At 41.3% G+C, this 24,344-nt stretch overlaps 1 protein-coding gene across 4 annotated transcripts; it reads left to right on the plus strand.

Annotated features, from left to right (window-relative positions):
• Nucleotides 1–1,745: 1,745 nt before the first annotated feature.
• On the plus strand, nt 1,746–19,639 carry LOC308412477 (polyhomeotic homolog 3). 4 transcript variants are annotated; one of them, XM_080906860.1, is made up of 15 exons: nt 1,746–4,137; nt 5,271–5,464; nt 6,499–6,654; nt 6,737–6,811; nt 6,907–7,059; nt 7,202–7,291; nt 7,994–8,210; nt 8,420–9,054; nt 9,140–9,245; nt 9,328–9,614; nt 10,188–10,344; nt 10,479–10,596; nt 14,454–14,583; nt 17,950–18,214; nt 18,717–19,639. In XM_080906860.1, exons 2-15 carry the CDS (start codon nt 5,306–5,308, stop codon nt 18,869–18,871), a joined length of 2,703 nt encoding a protein of 900 aa, XP_080762986.1. In that variant the 5' UTR covers nt 1,746–4,137; nt 5,271–5,305; the 3' UTR covers nt 18,872–19,639. The 4 variants fall into 4 exon arrangements, with proteins under 4 accessions (XP_080762986.1, XP_080762988.1, XP_080762987.1 ...); XM_080906862.1 differs by having other exon boundaries at nt 10,485–10,596; XM_080906861.1 differs by having other exon boundaries at nt 1,746–5,464.
• Nucleotides 19,640–24,344: the final 4,705 nt, after the last annotated feature.

Raw genomic sequence — 24,344 nt, forward strand, 5'->3', positions numbered from 1 at the left:
AGGTATGTTCTGGAGAGCAGAGGAACATCGAGTGTCAGGGTTGATTTGTGACAGAAGGAAGGGTTTGCAATGTGAACGAGAGAACTGCTATGATGTCTGGTTTGAAGATTGTAGCACTGACAAAGACAGGATGCAGAGATGAAGATTTTAAGCTTTTCACTGGGAGTGACAGGACTAGAAAGGAGTACATCAGAGGGACGGCTCAGGTCGAGCAGTCTGGAGACAAAGTCAAAGAGCTAAGGCTGAGATGGTTTGTGGATGTGCAGAAGAATAGTGGATATTTTTTATTTTATTTTATTTTATTTTATTTTTTTGTTTCACACATGGTACAGCAGTAATGCATTCCCATACACAACCTTCCTTTCAATTAAAGTAACACTGTTTCCATGCATGAAAAGGAGCAGGAAGAAGAATAAATTCTTATTGATACCTGCCCCCTATCTGTGATAATACAAGTAGGCAACCAAAATTACACTATGACAATTTTCTGCACATAATAAAACAAAACAAAGCAAACAGAACAATATACTCAACAATGAGCAATACCACTAAAAATCAAACTAAAAGGATCATTTTTCTGCAATTAAATTCTATTCTTTTCAACTTCTTCATATCGGTTTATCATTTTATTCTTGTAGCAGATTTTAAATTGAGAAACATTTATACAACACTTAAGATGATCACTGAGAGAATTCCAGTTTCTTATGCCTATGACTGTTGGACACATTTGCCTTTGTGTGGTTCAAGCAAAGCGGTGCTTAAAATAAAACTTCCTTCTGCTGTCCCCATTTTCTGAACACAATACAAATAAACTTTGTAACTTAAGAGGTAGTGTTTTATTTTTCGCCCTAAACATAATAGTTAAAGTCTGTAATTTCACTATATCGTCTAGTTTTAACAATTTCGATTTTATAAACAAATTATTAGTGTGTTCTCTATATTTAACATTATGCATAATTCGAAGCGCTCTCTTCTGTAATAAGTATAATGGTTTCATATTAGTCACGTATGTATTCCCCCATACTTCAACACAATAGCTCAGATAGGGTAGAAACAATGAAAAATATAATATTCTCATTGTCTTGTAATCTAATATATATCTAACATTACCCAGGATATAAATACTTTTAGCCAACTTTTTTTTAACATGTTCAATATGTGATTTCCATGTTAACTTGTCATCCACTATTACACCCAGAAAACGGAATTCTGTCACTCTTTCAATTAATACTCCCTCTATAGATAATACTATCTCTTCCTCCTTTACACAGTTTCCGAATATCATAAACTTAGTTTTTTCCAAATTCAGTGAAAACTCATTTACATCAAACCATTTTTTAATTTTTTTCATTTCAATAACCATAATTTTAGCCAATTCTTTCAAGTTCTCTCTGGAACAATAACAATTTGTATCGTCTGCAAACAAAACAAAATTCAACCTTTTTGACACATCGCAAATGTCATTTATATATAAATTAAAAAGTTTTGGTCCTAAAACAGAACCTTGAGGGACCCCACATTCTATTTTCATTCTATCAGATGAATTGCCTAAACACTGCACATACTGAAACCTATTATCTAAATAGCTGCTTAACCAGTTCAATACTATTCCTCTCACACCATAAGTTCTTAACTTAGAAATCAAGATGGAGTGTTGCAGAGTGTCAAAAGCTTTTCTTAAATCAATGAATACCCCTATAGTATATTTATTATGATGTGTTGCTGATGAAATGTCTTCAATCCTGCTTTAATGCTATTGCTGTTGATCTGTTCCGTCGAAATCCGTACTGACTTTCGCTTAGCAGTTGATGTTTTTCAATGAAACTATCAAATCTTTGTGCAAAGAGGTTTTCAAGCACTTTAGAAAACTGTGATAGCAATGATACTGGTCTATAATTATTAAAACTATGTCTGTCTCCCGATTTATAAAGAGAAATATTGGACAAAGGATGCTGAATATGTGGAGCTGTCAGGCAGGAGGAAACGAGGAAGCACACAGATATGGATGTGGTGAAGGAGTAGCTGTAGCTCAAAACATGTGCCAGCTGATGGACGCTCAGTCGTTTTTTCAGACAAAAGACAAAAACAGAAGATAAAAATCTTTAAATCTTATGCGGATAAAGCAAAAAAGGAGACGTAGGCTATGACAAGATTATAATATAAGAGCTAACTTGAGCTTTTCTATAATCTTGTTAGCAAACATGAAATCAGCATAAAGTTTCGCATCATTTTTGTCTCTCCTGAGTTTGAGATATAGTCACCGTACGAGAGCCGGCCGTGACCAAATCTAATCACAGTAAAATAAACTTTATTCTGACGCAAAATATCACATTTTTAGGTGTTTAAGTGTTAAGTGTTTAAATTTCGTGTTTCCTCCCAACACAGTATTACGGGACTCGTCACCATAGCAACCGTGTAAAACGGAGCTATAAAAGGATACTTATTTTAACCCAAACCACCCTCTGCTTGTAACAAAGTGAACTTGATTTTATTTTAAATATCCTAACCATAACAAAGTAATCTTTAATAAATACAGATAAAGTTTGGGAAAAACCGTGACGTCTCTATGTGAGCCACGATTTGCACCAACCTCCGAGTGTGTGTGTCATTATTAGTAGTATGCTCCTTTCACGCACGTGGTACACATCAGTAGGCCTACATATGTAGACTGGAGGTCGGGTTCACGAACTCCCTGAAACTGAGCTTTGGATTTCTTAAAAAAGCTGAGATGATTAGCTTGTTCAGTTAAATGGAGTTCCGGGATGATTTTGGGTCCTGGGAGAGGGTCAGTCATTACAGGAAATGAAGCTACTTTGACAAAGATGACAGGACTGAAGAATACGGATGATGGGACTCCACAATTTGTTTTTAATTCAGTTCCGTTTTATTCATATAGCGCCGATTCACAATAACAGTCGCCTCAAGGGGCTTTAAAGACCCCAAGAGACAGATGACCGCCTAGTAAGCACTTGGCGACAGTGGGAAGGAAAACCTCCATTCTTACCAGGAAGAAACCTCCTGCAAAACGTGAAGAAGCCTCTTGGGTGAGAGGCGAAACACCTTTGCGAACCCAAAAAAGTCCAGTTGCCTCCTTTCTTATTTTCAAGCTTTCAAAAGCTCAATGACTTTTGCAGGATCGAAAAATGGACCAGGAACAAGCGAGAGCTGCCATTTTTGCTCCTCTTTGATCCTGGGGATTTGAAATTGGCCATGTCCTCTGTCAGGAGATTTAGTCATAGTTTGTTTTGTTGTTGTTTTATGTTTACCCCTCAAACTTCAAACGTTTCACTTCACCGTGTCTGAAAAACTGAACTAAGATAATTGTATCTTCAGCCTGTGCTCTTAAAGACTGACATGTTATTATAACATGTCAGTCTTTCAAGGTTGTTAGACTTGTACAGTCCAGAGAAATGTTCATGTTCGTCAGCTGGTAACAATTCTTCAACTAATAAAGCAAGAACCTACTACGAATATATAGCTTTCAAGCAATTTTAAAATACAAGACTCAAATGATGAAACAACAGATATGGAGGACTGGAGGGAGGAGTGACAAATAACACGAGAAATCAAACAATAAACTAGGACTTAAATGCAGCGAGAACAAGCTTAAAAAAGAAAAATACAACATCCAGCGGTCATGGTCCCCGCTTGTCTTCATTAAAAAAAGTGAACCAACTGTACTTAAAAAGAAGAAAACTTACTTTGTTGTACTCACGGGACACGAATTTGCAGCACATACTCATCTGAACATCATATATTATTGAGTGACAGAACAATGAATTCACGAGACCACGTGGTCATGTGACATGACAGCGATATTAGTGATAAACAGGGGGACAACACATCTTATCACGAGCCTACAATTTAAATTCATTCATTCTAAAACAAAAAGCGTTTGATCGTCAGACATCGCCTCTCCTCTCTTCTGTGGCTGTGGAGGGTCCTCCCGCACTGCGAGCGGTGCTGTGCCGAAGCTTTTTTTAAATTTATCATCATATGCTGCCTGCTTCGCAGCACACCGCACGATTTTTTTTAAATCACCATTTTAAGCAGCGCTGACGCATCAGAGGGCTTCATGACTGGGACAGTGTGTCGGGGTATGGTCAGCTCCTGATGGCCCATGTCTTCCAAAACCAGGCAAGTATCGCCGACAAGAGGTGGATGGTTGTGCATGCATAATGCGCAGTGTGAGCGGTGAGGGGCAGAGCGGCGGGGGGTGTCATCCAGATGTGCTGGATGTAGTCTGTGAAGGTTCACAGACTGGACATTAAATATCAGGATTATCCGATGGTTCAGGGTTTTTGTCGAGGAAATCCTGCACGCGTTTACTAATCTACAGCGAAGATCAATCAGAAAAAAAAGAATCAATATTCTGCAGCTACAGGCGTGATTTATACAACCCACGCTACTGTATTATTATTAATATTATTGTTGTTGTTGTTGTTGATAAAATTCTCTTAAATTATTACAGAGGTGTGCGTGCCACCCCACCTCACACAAGATTTTAAAAACTTAAAAGTATTTCTTGGTGATAATGTTAAATATTACTGTTATTATTGTTCTGTTATTGTAAATTCACTTAATTTAATAAGTGTCAGGGTTCTATGTTTCTATTTCAAAAGTCCAAGTTTAGTTTTGTTCACCTGGTTTTATTTTATTCTATTTCATTTTTAATTCAAGAAGATCAAAGCTCCCTGTGAGGTAGGGTGTCTATTATTTGTGTGAGGTTTTTTTTTTTAAAATTTAATTAAAAGGTTTCTTGAAGTAAAACTGCCATAAATGATTTAAAATTATATTTGGCTTTCTTAAAAGAAAGTGGAGTCATTTAAAACCTGTCACTCCACTGCAAGTCATAAAAAAATAAAGACAAGAGGGAAGGGTTCAGTTTTGACACGTTAAAATATATTCAGTTCAGGCTTATTTTCTAGTCCCGCACCCTGAACAGTCACCTCAAAGCGCTGGTGCTATAAGGAAAAAACACAACAGTATTTAAAACAAAACAAAAAACAATAAATAAATACAAAAAAAACAAGCAACCTGTCAAAGCAAGCACTTTGCAACAGTGGGAAGGAAACAGTCCCTTTTAACAGGAAGAAACCTGAAAATTGTGGGAATATTTTCACATAGAAAATGATTTTTCTACACCAGCACCTGTCTGTTAGGGGTTTTTTTGCCTGGAGTGAAAGCATCTTAACTGAAAGCATTTACACATGAATCAGAGAAAGTTGCACATGTTAATGCATGTCCTTTTTTTGTTTTTATCTCCACAGATTTCCTGATATTGATTCTGTGTGTAATCTGGGACATGGACAGACGGAGCCCAGGAGACAGACAGGCAGACACCAGTAAGACAGTAACCACTGCATCGTCATCATCTGTCGTCACCATGGCAACACCCAGTTCCAGCACCCAGCCGCCCTCTACCTCCCTCAGCATCATCCCACCAGACAGACAAGCAGTCCAGGTAATAAACTGCACCTGCGACCGATATGTGTGTGGCTCGTTTAGTCTTAGTTTCACTTCACAGGTAAAGAGTCGGGGTAATAGACAGGAAGCTGCTTACAGTCCCTACGCACGGTGTGCTTGACAGGCAAAAAGTCCAAGCTATTTCTGTAAAGTGCACACAGAGGACTTGATTTAAAGGTGATCCAAGTAATGAACAGTACCACTGACCTCAGTATGCATTTATCATATTGATATACTGAATATTAATTGTCTATTGACTGTCGTTTGTCAAGCAATCAGGTATTACTTTTACGAGACAGTCCAAAGAATAAACAATAGTAGTAATTATGCATCATAGTATATACACTATATTGTCAAAAATATTCACTCACCCATTCAAATCATTGAATTCACCTGTTCTAATCACTTTCATGGCCACAGGTGTATAAAATCCAACACCTGGCATCCAGACTACTTCTACAAACATTTGTGCAAGATCAGGTAGCCCCAGTCCGCTCATGAAATTTCCTCGTCACTAAATATTCCTCACTCAACCGTTAGTGGTTAGTGGTTATAGTACAAAGTTTGTGACCTTCAGTAAAATCTGAAGGCCACAAAATTCATGCGGCCTTCAGAGCAGCTCAGTAGCAGTGTGTAGAGAGTTTCATTGAATGGGTTTCCATGGCAGCTGCATTCAAGTCTTACATCACCAAGTACAATGCAAAGCGTCTTATGTGGTGGTGTAAAGCACGCCACCACTGGACTCTGAAGCAGTGGAGAAGCCTTCTTCTGGCAATCTGACTGTCCAGCATTAGTGTCTGACCTCACAACTACATTTCAGGAAAAATCACCAAAAATTCCCCATCATAATAAACCCTATAGATTTAGAATGGGAGTCACTAAAGTTCATATGTGTGTGAAGGCAGACGGGTGAATACATTTGGCAATATAGTGTATTTGAACAGGTGATTAGATTTTGTTGTTAAAGTAGATAAATAGCCTTGGAAGGCTTTTAGCCAGTCTGAAGAAAATGTACATCGTGTGATCCAACAGGTGATCCAACATGCCATGAACAGACCTCAGAGCATGGCGGCCCAGTACTTGCATCAGATGTACGCAGCCCAGCAGCAGCACTTCATGCTGCAGACAGCAGCCCTGCAGCAGCACCAGCATCCCGCACATCTGCAGAGTCTGGCCGCCATCCAGCAGGTCGAGTGGTGTCTGTCTATGTGCTGTGTGTCTGTGTGAGGATCAAGAATAGAAAGTAAAACGTGTTCTCACTGCTTTTCAGGCTTCAGTCTGTCAGAGGTCACCTTCTTCTTCTACAGGCAGTTTGGTTCAGGCTGCGGGTGTTTCCCAAAACTCGGTAACTGCTTAAGTGTGTTCTCACTCTGAGCACAAATACACACCTGAGCATATTTAGTTTTTGTCACAGCTCTCATCATGCCGCCCCTCATCCAGATAACTTTACCAGCATCTCCAGTGACCGCAAGGCTGATTGGTCGAACTCAGACATCCACTGCCAGCGCAGCCACAATATCTCAGCAGGCCATGCTTCTAGGAAACAGACCTGCCAGCTGTAACCAAGCTCAGATGTACCTTCGAACTCAGATGGTAGAAACCTTTTCATCTTTGATCTCGAGCTGCATTCATGCTGCTTTACTGTGTTGCCATTTTGAGTGCATGAGCAACATTTTATGGCTGATTTTTAACCAACGTGGCGTCTGAGCTTCCCTGTTGCTTCTATCCTTGCCAGCTGATTCTAACTCCTGCAGCCACAGTAGCTGCAATTCAGTCAGACCTCCCCACTGTGACCTCCTGCTCCTCATTACCTACCTCCTCTCAGGTACAATCCTGCCACAGTGCTGCACAATTATGTGCCTCAGGCTGTTACAGAACATACAGTGGACCTATTATGCTCATTTCAGGCTCCATGTTATTGTCCTTGGACTCTCTTGCAGTAGCTTTGCTCACTGCCCACAGCTTTAAAGTTACTTTCTTCTGATTTGCTGCCCCTCTTGATCTCATCATTAAGGATATCCCTCCCCTCTTTGACATCATAAAGAGCAAAGCGGGTTGTGTTTTTTGTTTTGTTTCAACATTGCATACATTATTTAGACCAACGGTCCTCCAACCTTTTTTGCGCCACGGACCGGTTTATGCCCGACAATATTTTCACAGACCGGCCTTTAAGGTGTCGCGGATAAATACAACAAAATAAAACTAGTACCGGTACCGAAAAAAAGAAGATTTATTCATAACACACGTGAAAAGACCCAGGAAAACAGAGTTAGCTATAAAAACGATAACAAAATAACGCTGAAAACCGATAAAACCCTGAAAACCATACATTTCACACCCGAGCCTCAACTCTCGCTCGCTGCTTTAGATCATAATATAAGGAACAGCAGAATAGGTCCACTATTTCTGTATTTATTTACGTGATGTCAGTGTGTTAGGACAAGGTACAGCACTGGCTCTTTACTCCATGACCAGAAACTTTTAATAACTGCGAAGACTAACTGTTAACCTCTAATACTCGCTGCAGAATCTGGCTCTGCGTACCCATTTGCCGGGAGCTCTGGCTACAGCCCACAGCGTCATCTTAAAACCTTCCACCGAGTCCCAGGCCCTGCCTGCAGCTACCTCTTTGTCCAAGAATCCAGTCTGTGGGCTGAAGAGCACCCAACTGACTGATGGCTCAACAGAAACAGCGCCATCTGATGCCACCTCGTTGGTGTCAGGACCCCAGATTATAACCCCAGGTGAGTTTGTGTCTTCCACGGTTTGAGATAACTGCAAGTGTAAGAGGCCAGAGACAAACTTAGGGTGGACACTTGGTTTTGGTTTGATACAAGCCATGCAGCAAGCATACTGATGTTCATGTAATGCAGATGTTTGCTTTTTTTGTCAGGTTAAGTTTTTAATGACAGCTCACCTGCTGGTTATTATGTTCCTCGTGCTCCCTCTGCAGCCTACCCTCCAGTGCAAACCCACACTCTAGTCAAGCAGCAGCTGTCCTGTCCAGTAGGCCAGCAGGTGGCGCACCACCAGCTCATCGTCCAGCAGGCCACAGGAGGGGCTCCCAGCAGCAGACAGTTGCAACCAATTGCCCTCAGAGTAGCACCCCGAGATACCCACTCCAATCCTCTTCCTCTGTCGGTTAAAAGACTAACCGCCTCCAGCACCCACTCACAACTACGAAACGAGCCCCCAGCCCTGTCTTCTTCTTCCTCCCCATTAGTCACCAGCATGCTTGCATCATCACCTCAGACTTCAGTCCCAGCTGCTGCCGTTCAGCCTCAGCCACCTCCTCTGGTGGCTGCGCCACAGCGTCGGACCTCATTCCCACAGAGCCAGCAGCCTCCACCTCCTCCTCCTCCTCTCATTCTCCCCAGGCTGCCCCAGAACCCCCCGGCCTCCCTTCACAGGGTGTCCCTGCACTCAGTCCGGGCTTTGGCTGTCCAGTCAGGACAGGTACTGCTAACGGAGCGGGAACTGCCTGTGGCGGAGGCTCTGGTCCAGATGCCCTACCAGAACCTGCCACCTCCTCAAACGGTGGCTGTTGATCTGAAAGTGCATCCAGTCAAACACAACGAAACTGCACCCGTGAGTCAGCACGTCCTGCTTTGAAGAGCTCCTGAGTAGATTATGAGTTGGTTTGAATGAGGTTTTGTTTTGTTTTGATTTTCAGTTGGGGCAAAAGTGCAACGTGAACAGTCTGAGCTCAGAGGAAAGGAAAGATCCTCCAAGTTCAGAACAAGACGGGACTGCTACACCACCCAATCAAAATGGTTCAGGTACAGAATTATTCAGTTAACAGGATAACCTGCCTCCATGAGACCCCCTCACCCCTCACTCTTTATGCTTTTTATTGTGTAGCAGTGACGGGTTCATCCTCCATCACCCCCAGCCACTGGAGGAGTCCTCCAGTGGAGGAGTCCTCCCAGCTCACGACCACTGACAATAGCGGCAATAGTGGCACCAACAACCCTCCTCCTCCACCACCTTCTCCTTTACCTCCTCCCCTCCTCCCTGCTTCAGCAAAAGTCCCCAGCCAGCCTCCTTCTGCCCCTGCAAGTCTCCCAGGAAGCCCCAAGAGGTCAACCCACGTCCTCACACACCTCGTGGAGGGCTTTGTCATCAAAGAGGGCCTGGAGCCGTTCCCGGTATGTGGACGTGCCCTGTGCAGAAAGTTTACTGCTGATTAATGGGAAGCACTACAAAAGCACTTAAAATCAGCTTTAATCAATTATTTAATTATGTGTGTATAAACAAAATGAAAATATTTCTGGAGCAGGTGAGGAGAGGAAGGTGGAATAAAACTTTTCCAGGCATTTAAAACTTAAGTAAATGTCTCATTTTAATATTATAAACAGATGTAAATATGACAATTGAAATATGACATTGCATCACTGTCTTTACATTGTAACACTGGTGATGCTCTACAGTCAACAAATGATGTCTGTCACTTTATCAAAGCTGCTGGCATGGCTCATTTATGCAGAAGGTGTCTTTTTACAAGGAAGCTTGATGCAACTAGTTAAGGCTATAGTGAGAGGAACTGGTCAGTGCCAACTTGCAATCTGTCAGCATGCAGTGTTATCGTTGTGCAGGACGTTAGTTGTGTGAAACCTTGTTTCAGTGAATTAAAACTTTTTTCTTTTTCTTTTTTTTCTGCCATTTGGGTTAAAAAAAATTGGTGTAAGGTTTTCAATTTTTGAATGTGCTACTCAATGCAGGTGGGTCGGTCATCACTGTTATCAGAGCAGCAGGCTTCCCTTCCAGAACCCCAGGACGTACCGACCAATGGGGATGCAGCAGACGACAGTCCTCTGGATGCTGACCAGTCAGATTCATCTGACTCTGAGATGGAAAATGACGGCCCTACAGGAGAAGGTGAGAGAGGTGTGCGTGTTTGTGTGTGTGTGTGTGTGTGTGTGTGTGTGTGTGTGTGTGTGTGTGTGTGTGTGTGTGTGTGTGTGTGTGTGTGTGTGTGTGAACATGCATGATTAACAGCTGGTCCTCTGAAGTTGCAGAACTCGGGGAGAGTGTGCCAGACGTGTTGCAGTGTGAGTACTGTGGAAGCAGCGGCTACGCTCGCACGTTTCTGCGCTCCAAACGCTTCTGCTCCATGTCGTGTGTCAGAAGGTAAATAAAACATTTACACAACGTACTAAGTTTTGTCCTCTAGTGTAATTATTTATTACCAAAGAAACATAGTTTCAGTGATTCACCCTATTAACATGAACAAACTGTAGGTTATTACGAGACGCTCATCAGCCATAAGCTCATAAGCTTTGCTTATTGCACCACATCTCAAAGGTGCTCTACTAGACTGAGATCTGGTGACTGTGGAGGGCATTTACAGTGAAGTCATTGTCATGTTAAAGAAACCAGTTTGAGATGATTTGAGCTTTGGGGTTTTGGTGTTATCCTGCTGAAAGAAGCTATTATTAGATTGTTACACTATAGTCATAAAGGGATAGACATAGTCTGCAGCTCGGGTAGGCTGTGGTGTTTTAATGGTGCTCAGTCGGTACAAGAGGCCCAAAGTGTACCAAGAAAATCGAGGACGAGCAATAGTTTTACAATCATCTATTGCAAGTTTTGGTGAGCTCCTGTGAACTAGAGCCTTAGTGTTTTGTTCTTAGCTGACAGGAGTGGTATCCACTGCGGTATCCACTGTGGTCTCCTGCTACTGTAGCCCATCTGATTCAAGGTTTTACGTCTGCATACCTTGGTTATAATGAGTTGTGAATGGCTATCTGAGTTGTAGCCTTGCTATCAACTTGAAACAGTCTGGCCATTCTGCAGTGTGATAGGCTGATTAAATATTTGTGCTAACGACCAGTTAGCACAAATATATGTGCTATGTGAGTGTACATCATACAGTAAATACTCAGCAGGGACTGAAATCTGAATTAATCCACTGATGAAAATAGCTCCAAAACAATTAATGTTTTGGTTCTGTTAGGCTACAGTGCTGTTAGCTGTTTTAAAAAACAAACAAAAACAAATTACCTTAACCCTGGGAACATTTTGTGGGGATGACTGGATGATATATTTGAAGTTCAGACTAACAACATGAGATCCAGGTGAGAGTTCTGCTGGGAAAACTTATAAAAATATGCTAAAAAAACTGCTGCCACAAAAAAAAGAAAAAAAAAGAAAGAAGGGGTTTTAACCTATAACCAACACAGACAACCAGGCCAAAGACAGTTCAATCGCCAACATAAAGAACGACACTGAAACAGCTGAAACAAAAAAAACAACCAAGCAAAAACAAAACCTTAATCATCTAGTAGCTCCTTTGGTTCATGATGCATCACAACTCACAGGTTATTGTAATCTGGGAAGTGCAGAACGGAAAAGTGGCAGTAAAACGACCAATATGAGCAACCTGAGCACAGCTCAGACGAAGACCCATCATTATGGTCATCGTGTGTGACTTTCACTAAAATCAGACCAATTTTTGTGACCTGAATGCAGACACCTCACCATCACGTAAGCTCAGTGGTCCTCCAGCATGAAAAAACAGGCGCTTCATCACCTCCATCCTGCTGCCCGTGACCATGAAATCAATCTCAGTTCACCATGTTGAAGGAAATCTCAATTCCTAAAATATATCAGGAGGACTGAGGAGAGAGGAGGCTTTAGCTATAATTGAGAATGCAAATGCGTGTCCACTGTGGATGCATTTATTTACCTTTAGCATATAAAAGAGTTGTGGGAAACAGCTGGAATATACAAGTCATAGTGGGAGGAGGATTCTTTTTAAACAAGTCATCCTTTTTTCACGTTATTTAACATGATCAAAGTTTCTGCCCTGCACAAAAAAGCACCATGTGTTAAATTAAAGTAATTCTATTTATTTATTTATTAGAAATTGTCATGAGCACAGTTATGTCTGATGTCATAAAATCCAGCTGTGGGTCTGCTAGAACAAAAATGACACATTTCATTGGCATCACTTTAAAATGAGGTGTGACATTTGTGAGGATGACTCAATTTTCTAAGTGCCTGTTCCCTCAGCTCATTTGTTTTCATGTCTCTTCCTCACCTCCTCCTCTCCCATCACCGATGGGAGAAAATAATGTGAAGCGATGGAGCAGATGCATTGGGCACTTGCAAACTATGAAATAAAAAGGGGTTAAGACATGCAGACTTAGGGAACAGGTAACCTAAATCAGAAATTAAAAGAACAAAGATGGGAAGTAAAAGGACATAGTAGTAGTAGTAGTAGTGGAAAACCACATTAGGATCCCACCTTCAAAATAAAACAGGAAGTACGCTGGAAGAAGCACTCACAAGAGGAACACAAGGGGTGTGTTAAAAAGAAACACAAAACAAGAATTTATGATGGCAAGAAAAATCCAAGAATCAGCGTTTCACAACACAGGGCCGATGCATAATACAAAGTCTGTGTAAATTGTAATATTTTATGGTTTGTTATAAAAGTTGATCTTTGTCCGTGAGAACAATGATGATTCATTATTTTGAATCTTTTTATTTTGTTGTTTTCAGTGTTGGTGTGTGTCATTCGGCTGAGGTTCACCACACTGTCTTAGAGTCTGTGGAAAACATGAGCAACACTCACGAACTGTCTGCTTTAACAACAAAGCACTTTTTTCTTCCGCAGAAACTACAGAAAATTACAGTCTGTGTCAGTAAAGTTGAATTACATCATCTGACATCTGCAGCCCGCTGACGCAAGTAGATAATCACTCCCAGGTTTCCCCATGAGTCTCCATCAAAGCAACAAAAAGAGGACAGCTCAGAGTCCCGATGCTACCTTTCCCAACTTATTCACAGACTTCAAGGATGATGTGATATAATAACATTAGGGACGAATGCACTTATTAACCATCTGTGAAGGTTATCCGTCATCCAGGTCATCATAGTTTTCAAAAAACCTAAAGAAGTCCAGACGCATTTCCTTCCAAGCTCTTAGAGCATTTATTTACTCTCAAATAACCCTTAAAAATCCTCACTCTTTTTACCCTAAGGAAAAGAGGTTTGTCAGGGCCACAGTTTGCTGCAGGATTTCATCCAGCAGCAGTGCATAGCTGGTGGGATAGTGTGTAGTTCCAGGGATCAAACCTCTGGCTGCTGGGGCGTTGCAGAGCGTTGCAGTTTTTGTGGGGGACCAAAATATGGGGTTGACCAAGATGGAGAAGAGATTGAGGAGTCTATCCTGTCACTGCTTCAACCAAACCTTTCCACTCTCACCTTCAGATGAGTCAGAGCTGGACTCCAGCTGGTCCATTTCTACCTCTGAGGCCTCCTCCATGTCAGCCTCAGAGTCCTCAGAGGAGGAGGATGCCATCTTAACACTCATGGTTCACGATCACTTCCAGAGCTTGTGTGTGCTGTAAAGTCTTGCCATCTCCAAAATGACTGCTCCTGCACTACTGCGCATACTTCTAACTGTGGCTGCCGTGCAGATGCATAAACTACTTGAGTGAGAACCAAAATAAAGTCCAATTTTGTTTTGGTTCCTGCTGCTGAGATATTGTTGAAGCTCTGAAAGGGTTCTCATCATTCACTGTTATCGAATTAGTTCATAACACCGAGTGTGGCCTTCTAAGAGAACAGACTTGAAGGTGGATATCGCACACATGCACACACATGCACACCATCATCCAACATCAGTAGGACACACACTTATCATTTCAGCAGCAAGGCACTTTTGCAGAAAACATCAAAAGTTGTATTTTCAGTGATTTTCAATTGGACATTGTTTGGCCTGAGGATAAAATTAATATCAGCACTGCCAAAAATACCATTTAAAAAAATGGAATGGCCCAACATGTCCCCAGGATCCTCTAAGGCAGGGGTGTCGAACTCCAGGCCTCGAGTGCTGGTGTCCTGCAGGTTTTAGATATCAACCTGGGTCAAGACACCTGAAGGAGGTCGTTTAGCCATTTAAATCAGCTGTGTTGGATCAAGGACACACACCTGTGCTCTAAGGGTTAATCAAACATTTCACGGCTGTTTTTGTTCAGGTTCAGTGTAAGCTGCACCAAGCGTATCGCGGTGCTGCATGCAGGTCGCATGGCTCACAGGCCCTTGGGAAGGAGAGGACGACCCCCCAGCCGAGTCAACGGAGCCTCCAGAGAGCACTTTGTGATGCAGGTCAGTAGTATCGTCGGCCTGATGCATGCATGTATAAACTGTATGGACGAAAAAGATACTGGGTTACCTGCAGGAGCTGCTCAGCCACTGAAATGGATGGCATGAAGCTCCCTGTGAACAGTTTTTATCCTGATGTTAATCAGAGGAGGTTTGGAGCTCTGCAGTCACTAAAACTCCACGTTAATGTTCTAGGGTTAAAACGACATATATCGCGCTTTCTGCAGCTTTCCTCATGGGCGTAACTTTGTGCTGAACATTAGGGGGGTCAGGATCTCTGTCTCTCTAAATAAATAAATCTGGGTAAATTCCCAGATGATTAAACATGCAACTATTTTGCTGGTGTTAACAGAAATGAGTAAAGAAAATCAACAACCTATTTATGCAAGACAATTCATAATTTTATTGGGGGGGGGTTATATTGGCTAGATCTGATTATACCCCCTGGAAATTACACCGCTGGCTTTCCTGAAATACTCATCAGTTAAGTGTTTGTGTGCAAGTTTGGAAAACAGTAAATGACTAACTACATGTTCACATGACAAAGGCAAGCCTGTTTGTTTAAAGAAGAACAGCTTTGGAGGTTTTACTAATAGCACTTATCTACCAGAAGGACTTTATTGGTAGTTGTGTTGGGTTTGCCTCTCTTTGCTGTGAGTAAAAACGACATCGTATGCATCTTGTCAATTTATTCTCACAATCCAAAAAGAAAAACATATGTCATCTCTTTTGCAACTTCTTTTCAACACAAACACACTGCAGACACAAAACGATCTGCAGCTTCACATTTGTAAGCAAACCAGCATGTTGGACAGAATATTGGGGGTGATCGGGTCAGCTGGCAGATGGGGATCTCTAATGAAAACAGCCGAATGGGCTTTGCCGGTGGCCAGATTCTTAGATGTCTATCAGCTCTGGAAACAAACATTAAAATGACTCATGCAAAAATATGTTAAGGCTGCAGAGCTTTCAAGCATGTTGCCCTGTTATATGCTGTTTTAAATCACTCTTCATTCAAAAATATGAAGAACAGACTTACAGGCTGATGATTATTACAGTTAGGTGTAACAAAAATGGATTTTTGAAGGCTGATAGACTCCAGAGGTGGTTATGCATACATGTTTTTTTTCTGGTGGAAACAGGTTGGAAATATTTCTAAAAAGACATTTAAATGTTTATTTGATGCTTGAAACATTCCACGGAGCTCGAACCACGAGGTTTGTAAGTAAAATTTTATTTATATAGCACATTTCTAGATAAAAGATCACAAAGTGCTTTACAAGGTATAGGAACAGATTAAAAAGACAAAGTACAGTCAAAAGTTAACAAAATGCAATTTTATAAAGATGTTTTTAGCTGTTTTTTTTTTAAAAGTAATCAGTGAATCAGCAGATCTTAAGTTCTGAGGAAGAGAATTCCACAGTCTGGCGGCCACAGTAGCAAAAGCTCGATCACCCCTAGTTTTCAGTCTCGTATACTGAATAACAAGTAATCCCTGACCACAAGACCTCAGAGACCTACTAGGGGCATAGGGCTGTAAAAGTTCAATGATGTATGATGGTGCTTGTTCTTGAAGAGCCTTAAATGTCAGAACCAGAATCTTAAAGTGGACTCTGAATTCGACAGGGAGCCAGTGTAACTGTATAAGCAACGGTGCTATATGTGAGTATTTCGATGTTTTCGTCAGAAGCCTTGCTGCAGCATTTTGGACAGTCTGCAGACGCTCCAGGGAACTTTTGTTTAGACATGTGAACAGTGAATTGCAATAGTCCAGTCATGATGAAATAAAAGCATGAATAACAATCTCCAGTTCAGTATGAGATATTATGGGGCTCAATTTAGAAATATTTCTTAAATGATAGAAGCAAGACCGAACCAGAGATTTGACGTGAATATCCAATGTAAGAGCAGGATCGAAGGTTTCCCTAGGTTCCTGATAGATGGTTTCACAAATGTTGAAAGGGGACCAAGAGTATTCATTATGCTGGGTACATGTCTGTCTGGAGCACATAAAAGGACTTCAGTTTTATTTTCATTTAGTTGGAGACAATTGTCGGCCATCCAACCTTTGATGGTTTCCAAATACACATTTAAAATCCGCAGCTTAGAAGCATCTTCAGGTTTAAAAGATATATATATATATAGTTGGATGTCGTCTGCGTAGCAGTGGTAACAAATATCCTCAAAAGGGCTCAAAATATGCTGGAGAGGAAGTAAATAAATTAAAAACAATAATGGCCCCAGCACAGAGCCTTGTGGCACACCAAAGGACAGGGACGTAGAAGATGACCTGTACTTAGAAACTGCCACAGAAGAGTATCGTTCACAAAGATACGAGGAGAACCACTCTAAGGCAGACCCAGATACACCGACCCAGTATTTCAGCCTATCAAGCAAAATATAATGGTCAACGGTGTCAAAGGCCGACGTGAGATCCAACATTAAGAGAACAGAACACTTACCTGCATCGCTTTGCATCAGAATGTCATTGGAAACTCTAAAAAGGGCTGTTTCAGTAGAATGAGCTTTACGAAAGCCAGACTGAAATTTGTCAAAGATATTATATTTGTCTAAAACTGCTGTAAGCTGCTTAGCCACAATCTTCTCTAAAATCTTAGCAATTAACGGTATTTTTGAGATCGGTCTGTAGTTGCTAGTGAGAGATGGGTCCAGCATAGGCTTTTTTAACAGGGGGTATATAACAGCAGTTTTAAAATAAGCAGGGACTTTGCCAGATCCCAAAGAGGTGTTACTTATAGTGAGCATACAGGGACCAATAGAGTAAAAGACATTTTTGAATAACGATGCGGGTAAAATGTCGAGTGAACAAGAGGATACTTTTGTTGCACTAACTATTTTTCCCAGCTCGGATAGTGAAACAGGTGTAAATCTTTCTAAAACAACAGGCCGAACTGGCGTGGGAACTGACAGTGCAGATGCTGATGGGGACAATTTTTTCCTTATATTGCTAATTTTTTCTAAAAAGAAAGCAAGAAATGTTTCACAGTCTTCAGCAGAAGAAATAATGGCAGCAGGTGGAGCAGGAGTAATGATATCAGTAATAGTATCAAATAAGACCTTAGGATTACCTCTGCTCTTTGCAACCAACTGAGAAAAGTAAGCAGCCCTTGCATCTCTAATAGCATTGTTAAAAGAGGCTAAAAGATCCTTTAAATAAAGGAGATGAACATTTAAATGAGTTTGCAGCTCAAAGTCAATACTTACAATGAGCTATAACTAAAATTTATTTCAGACTGGTAAGAATTAAACCTCACCTGAGACACGGTCTAACACCTGCTTTCTGTTTGTTACTGTATGAAGTCCAGCTCTGAAATACACTGTGAATTTTTGTGTCTTTGTGCTTCTCAGGCCCACAGGTCATTTGGCTCCAAAGAGACCCAACAGAGTTCACCGAGAGAGGAAGATGAGCATCACGAGGAGGAGGAGGAAGAGGAGGAAGAACCTCCCGTTCCCATGACGACCAGGCTTCGAAAACAGGCTGAGAGAGCGCAAGAGAGGGTGAGGGAGCAGAGGACCGTAGAAACGATCATCGTTTCAGACGCAGAAGACGACGTCGGCTGTCCGTCTCAGTGGAACGTGGAGCAAGTGTTTTCCTACATCAGCACCCTGCCAGGTAATGCGGTTTTTCACACTCCTGAGGCACAGCTTTTATTGCTAAAGAAATGGCAAACATTAACAGTACGACCTCTGACCTCGCAGCACGTCTGTGTCGGTTTGTAGTTTGGTGTGTTGGGTTTGCTTTAAGGTAAGTTTTGCTTCTCTCTCGCAGTTTTTGACAGGTTAAATATGATTTGCAGGCATGAAAGTTTCATGTGGACATGTGCTGGTTAAGGGTGACTGCACATAGTGTACACCCACCAGCCACTTCATTAGGTACACCTGTTCAATTGCTCGTTAGCACAAATATCTTCAGCGACCTGCTTGAATTCAAGCTGAGCATCAGATTGAGCAAAAAATGTGATTTACTTTAAATTTGGCACTGTTGGCACATTGAAACTGAAGGAGATGGGCTTCGGCAGCAGAATACCACACTGGGTGCTACATCTATCAGCTAAGAACTGGAAAACGAGGCTATAGGTCACACAGAATGACCACTCCGGTTCTCTTTCCATCAGGTGGTGCTGATGTAGCCGAGGAGTTTCGCTCCCAGGAAATAGATGGGCAGGCTCTGCTGCTTCTCACAGAGGATCACCTGGTCAGCACCATGAACCTTAAACTGGGACCCGCACTGAAGCTTTGCGCGCACATCAACTCCCTCAAAGATGCATAAACACGTAACATTCCTCCTCTTAGTGAATGTAAAGAAAAGCAAGGATCTGCTCACCTCTGCAGAGACAATGAGGAAGTGCTGCTCATCTTTAAACTGCCTATTTTTAAACACTGTCACAAAAGAGAGCAGAGCTCGCTGAGTTGAACTGACTGCAGTTTTTTTTTTTTTTTTTAAAAGACCACTGCCAACTATTTTTCCGGGTTTTAGCTTTCCATTACCCAAGGACTCAAAGTCGACTCGCTCTCAGATGATTTTACAGTTTTACCTCAGCTGCTCTGGCTCGTTTCTCCTGATAGTTTCACGTTTACAAGTCTCAGCAGTGCATATTTAAGTTTCCCATAATCACTCAAAACCAGTTAAACTGCAAAAGGCTATATTTGCCATCTTTTGTATATTGAAGGATTAAAATGCAACATTTTATTACATTTAAATACTTAAACCAAAAAGGTACCATATAAAAATCCAACTCTTCGCAGCAAACCAGGCAACAGGGGAAGGACTATTTATACACACAGGGTAATAAGGGAAGTGGAGACAGCTGGGGATATGATACACAGGTGCAGAGAAACTAGGTAATCACTGGGGAGGAGGTAAAACTCAAAGCAACACACAGGAGACCACAATCTATGAAAGTTTATTTATGCTACCAAAAACTTTTATTTTTTTTGCTGTCAATAAGTCAAAATTTGGGATATTATCTTATTGAAAATTATTTTCTCAGAAGTTTGAGTTGATAAGTTGAAATTCTGACCTACAGGTGATTTTAAATTTTTTTTGGTTTTTTTCACTTTATTTTTCACCCCAACTTAACACAGACACCAGAAAACTCATTTGTTACACAAAAGGAACACAAGAGTTTAGAATAATGAAGAGAAAATAACACAGGGACACACACAACCTGAAAGTTCTCACCTGGGACAGGAATCAAATGAGCACCAAAAACAGATTCAAAAATATAACAAAGGATCAAACTCACAATAGAACATGAAGAAATCCAAACATGAATACTGACGTGCTCTAATGGGTCCTTTCTTCGCTGCCTGGCTCCATGGAGCCCAAGTGACATTTGCCATAGAAACAAACTGAGTACAATTTTTCAGTTACAGCAATCAAATTTTGCCTGCTGCATCAAATGCTTTGATTTGCAATATCAAAGGTGAAAAACTCCTCTGCATCTTTCTGTAGTCTGTTGACTTTCACGTGGTCCGATATCTTCCTCTGCACTGACATGGCGCTCATTTTCTGTGCATATCTTCCAGTATGTTCAGTACTCACGCTACACCTGTGAGATCAGTGAGATTTTGACATTAGACAGAATAAAACAAACTCCAAGACCAATAAATTGTAGTAAAAATGTCAGGGATTGTGAACTGTGGGAGATAAAAAGACGTCTCAAAGGAAATTCATATAAAAAAGCCTTCCCATAAAAATAGGTTTAAAGGAAGTGGCTGACTCTACTGACATGATTTCCTCAGGCAAGGTTGGCGCCTTTGCCCAAGGCCCAAGGTGCATGCTGGTGCATATGGTGCTCAGAGGATAGAGATATAGCCTGGAGCAAGGCCATGAAGGGCCCTAAAAGTCATCCATAAAATCTGTTCTAAAACAAACTATGAGCTGCTGTAGAACAGCAAAAAACAGCTAAAACTGGAGTTTCATTTAGTTCTGATAAACAGGAGTGATTTCCCTAAATGTCCTAAAATAGTTAAAGATGTTAACAGACGCTGAGACGGTCAGATTTCATTTATTTTTGAGATGAGAAGTGAGCCAAAGCAACAAAGATGAGCAGTTCTTTCTCTCACCGCTTGTCATTTCGCTGTAGTGATCGTAGCAGTTCTGACTCGAGTTATCCATTTGTTTCAAAATGGTTTTTAAATGTTTTTTTTTGTTTTGTTTTGTTTGTATCATTTGTAGACAAAGAACAAATGATCATCATTACATTCGACAAACGCGGTACAATCTCACTGTTTACAAAGCAGATTATTGCCTCCTGTCTTCAAGATGGAATTTGATACGTTCACCATCAGCAAACGGTTGTGCTGACTTATGAAAGTTTTACTGACTACAAGGTTATTTATTGTTATTTATTGTTGTCATAATTAATATACAAATAAAACAGTTAGAAAACAGTGTTTTCTTTGTAATGTTTTATTTATTTATTTATTTATTTATTTACTGAGATTTAGGGTCCTTCTTTATCTAAAATTCATTCTTTGTCTTTTCCCTTTTTTGCTTAAACTGGTGTTGTCAGCGTTTAATCTCGTCAAAATGACGTTAACGGCATAACTGCGAGGGGCTGCCCCACGCACAGAGCGATCTGTGCTTACTCGCTAACTGAGATTTGCTGCGTTAATGCAACATCATTTTAACGAGATTAACGCTGACACTAGTTTAAACCTGTAAAGCCTAAACAATGAAATAAGTATCAGAATTTTTTTTTTTTTTTTTTTTTTTTTTTAAAGCGAGTGTTTATTGAACCTCACGACAAATAAATAGACACTTTGTGAACAAATTAAGCACATAAAAGATCTGAAGTCACCCAAACTCTCAATGTGAGAGCCAAAGAAATGTTTATGTCATGATTGGGCTAAAATAAACCAGAGAGACAACAAAACCTTAAAGTGGCCAAAACAACCATCTGGTTCATTTTTTTTTTTTTTTTTTAAATGAAGGAATGCAAAGACCACAGGAGACGGCTAAAGTGGATGATGACAGAATTGTTTCACTGTTAACAAAAGCAGCCTTCCAACACCTAACTTCTTTAGGAGGTATTAGTATTACCGTTAAGGTCTACAATCAAAAGATGACTTCACAGATGTAAATACAGAGTGCTTACAACAAGGTGCAAGCCACCGGTTACACTGGAGAACAGGAAATTTGATTTAAGGTGAAATTTATTTATGTAACACATTTCCAGACAGACGATGCTGCACAAAGTGTTTAACAATATAAAAATGCCATTAAAAAGAAACGATGTAAAACAACAATAACAATATAAAGCAATGATAGGACAATAAAAGAATTAAAACTATAACTAAGACTATTAAATAAGACAAATGCTTGTGTGTTAAAAGCCAGGGCATAAAAATGTGTTGTTAGTAGTGATTTAAATGGATCAACTATTTGTGCAGATCTATTTTATATTAATATAATATTTAGGGGAAGACTATTCCAAAGTCTGGGACCTGCCACAGAGAAGGCTCTATCACCACGAGATTTGAGATGAGTCCATGGGATGGATAGCATTAAGTTTGAGCTAGACCTCATGGTTTTTCCTGGAGCATAAACAGAGAGGGGCTCAGACAAGTTTCAGCGATGGTGGAGGCGGTATTATGGTATGGGCATGCATGACTGCTGGTGTTTATATTGATGATGGGTCGATGACTTCAGCCCAACACAGCATGATTTTCAGTTATCAAATGCAAAGCTGAAGGCAGAGACAAAACCTAATTTGTCATAGTCCAGATAATTATGGACATACAGTGGGGCAAAAAAGTATTTAGTCAGCCACCGATTGTGCAAGTTCCCCCACTTAAAATGATGACAGAGGTCAGTAATTTGCACCAGAGGTACACTTCAACTGTGAGAGACAGAATGTGGGAAAAAATTCAGATGGTAGGATTTGTAAAGAATTTATTCGTAAATTAGGGTGGAAAATAAGTATTTGGTCACCTCAAACAAGGAAAATCTCTGGCTCTCACAGACCTGTAACGTCTTCTGTAAGAAGCTTTTCTGTCCCCCACTCGTTACCTGTATGAATGGCACCTGTTTGAACCCATCATCTGTATAAAAGACACCTGTCCACAGCCTCAAACAGTCAGACTCCAAACTCCGCCATGGCCAAGACCAAAGAGCTTTCGAAGGACACCAGGAAAAGTATTGTAGACCTGCACCAGACTGGGAAGAGTGAATCTACAATAGGCAAGCAGCTTGGTGTGAAAAAATCAACTGTGGGAGCAATCATCAGAAAATGGAAGACATACAAGACCACTGATAATTTAGTATTTATTTATTTATTGTCATTGTCAAGAACAATGAAATTGCGTTTGGGGCTTCCATACAACCCAAAAAAGAAGAAAATAATAAATACCCCTTAAAACCCAAGTGTACATATTTAACCCAGTGTGACTCCAATGCAATAAGACAATCCTTAGCAATAATGTTCGTAGAAATTCAGACAAAGACCTGAGAAACATGACAAAATACAACAATGCAACCCATTCAATATTATTGTACTGTGAGATATGATATCAGATATGATAGTTATCTATTTAAGAAAGAGGGGGGGGGGGGCAGGAGGGGGAAGAGAATAAAGATATGATGCACCAATGCAGACCAGTTCATTGCAATTAAGAAGTTGGATATGGTTATTGTCCGTGAGAGGGGGGCAGAGAGTTCAGGAGCCTCACAGCCTGTGGATACAGGCTGTTGGCCAGTCTGGATGTTCTGGCCTGTATAGACCTGTACCTTCTCCCTGAGGGCAGCAGATGGAAAAGGTGGCGCGCAGGGTGATGTTGGTCCCGCAGGATACTGTGCACCCTCCTCAGACAGCGAGTGGGGAAGATATTACTGATCTCTGGCAGACTTGTTCCAATAATTCTGCCAGCTTCTTTCACCACCCGCTGGAGTGCTTGCTGATCGGCCTTGGTGCAGCTGGGGAACCACACTAGAAATCCATGATAATCTCCCTCGATCTGGGGCTCCACGCAAGATCTCATCCCGTGGGGTCAAAATGATCATGAGAACGGTGAGCAAAGATCCCAGAACCACACGGGGGGACCTGGTGAAAGACCTGCAGAGAGCTGGGACCAAAGTAACAAAGGTCACCATCAGTAACACACTACAACGGCAGGGAATCAAATCCCGCAGTGCCAGACGTGTTCCGCTGCTGAAGCCAGTACATGTCCAGGCCCGTCTGAAGTTTGCCAGAGAGCACATGGATGATACAGCAGAGGATTGGGAGAATGTCATGTGGTCAGATGAAGCCAAAGTAGAACTTTTTGGTATAAACTCAACTCGTCGTGTTTGGAGGAAGAAGAATACTGAGTTGCATCCCAAGAACACCATACCTACTGTGAAGCATGGGGGTGGAAACATCATGCTATGGGGCTGTTTTTCTGCCAAGGGGACAGGACGACTGATCCGTGTTAAGGACAGAATGAATGGGGCCATGTATCGTGAGATTTTGAGCCAAAACCTCCTTCCATCAGTGAGAACTTTGAAGATGAAACGAGGCTGGGTCTTCCAACATGACAATGATCCAAAACACACCGCCCGGGCAACAAAGGAGTGGCTCCGTAAGAAGCATTTGAAAGTCCTGGAGTGGCCTAGCCAGTCTCCAGACCTCAACCCCATAGAAAATCTGTGGCGGGAGTTGAAAGTCCGTGTTGCTCGGCGACAGCCCCAAAACATCACTGCTCTCGAGAAGATCTGCATGGAGGAATGGGCCAAAATACCAGCTACTGTGTGTGCAAAC

This window comes from Rhamphochromis sp. 'chilingali', assembly GCF_963969265.1.
Source record: "Rhamphochromis sp. 'chilingali' genome assembly, chromosome: 16".
NCBI classification, from domain to species: Eukaryota; Metazoa; Chordata; class Actinopteri; order Cichliformes; family Cichlidae; genus Rhamphochromis; species Rhamphochromis sp. 'chilingali'.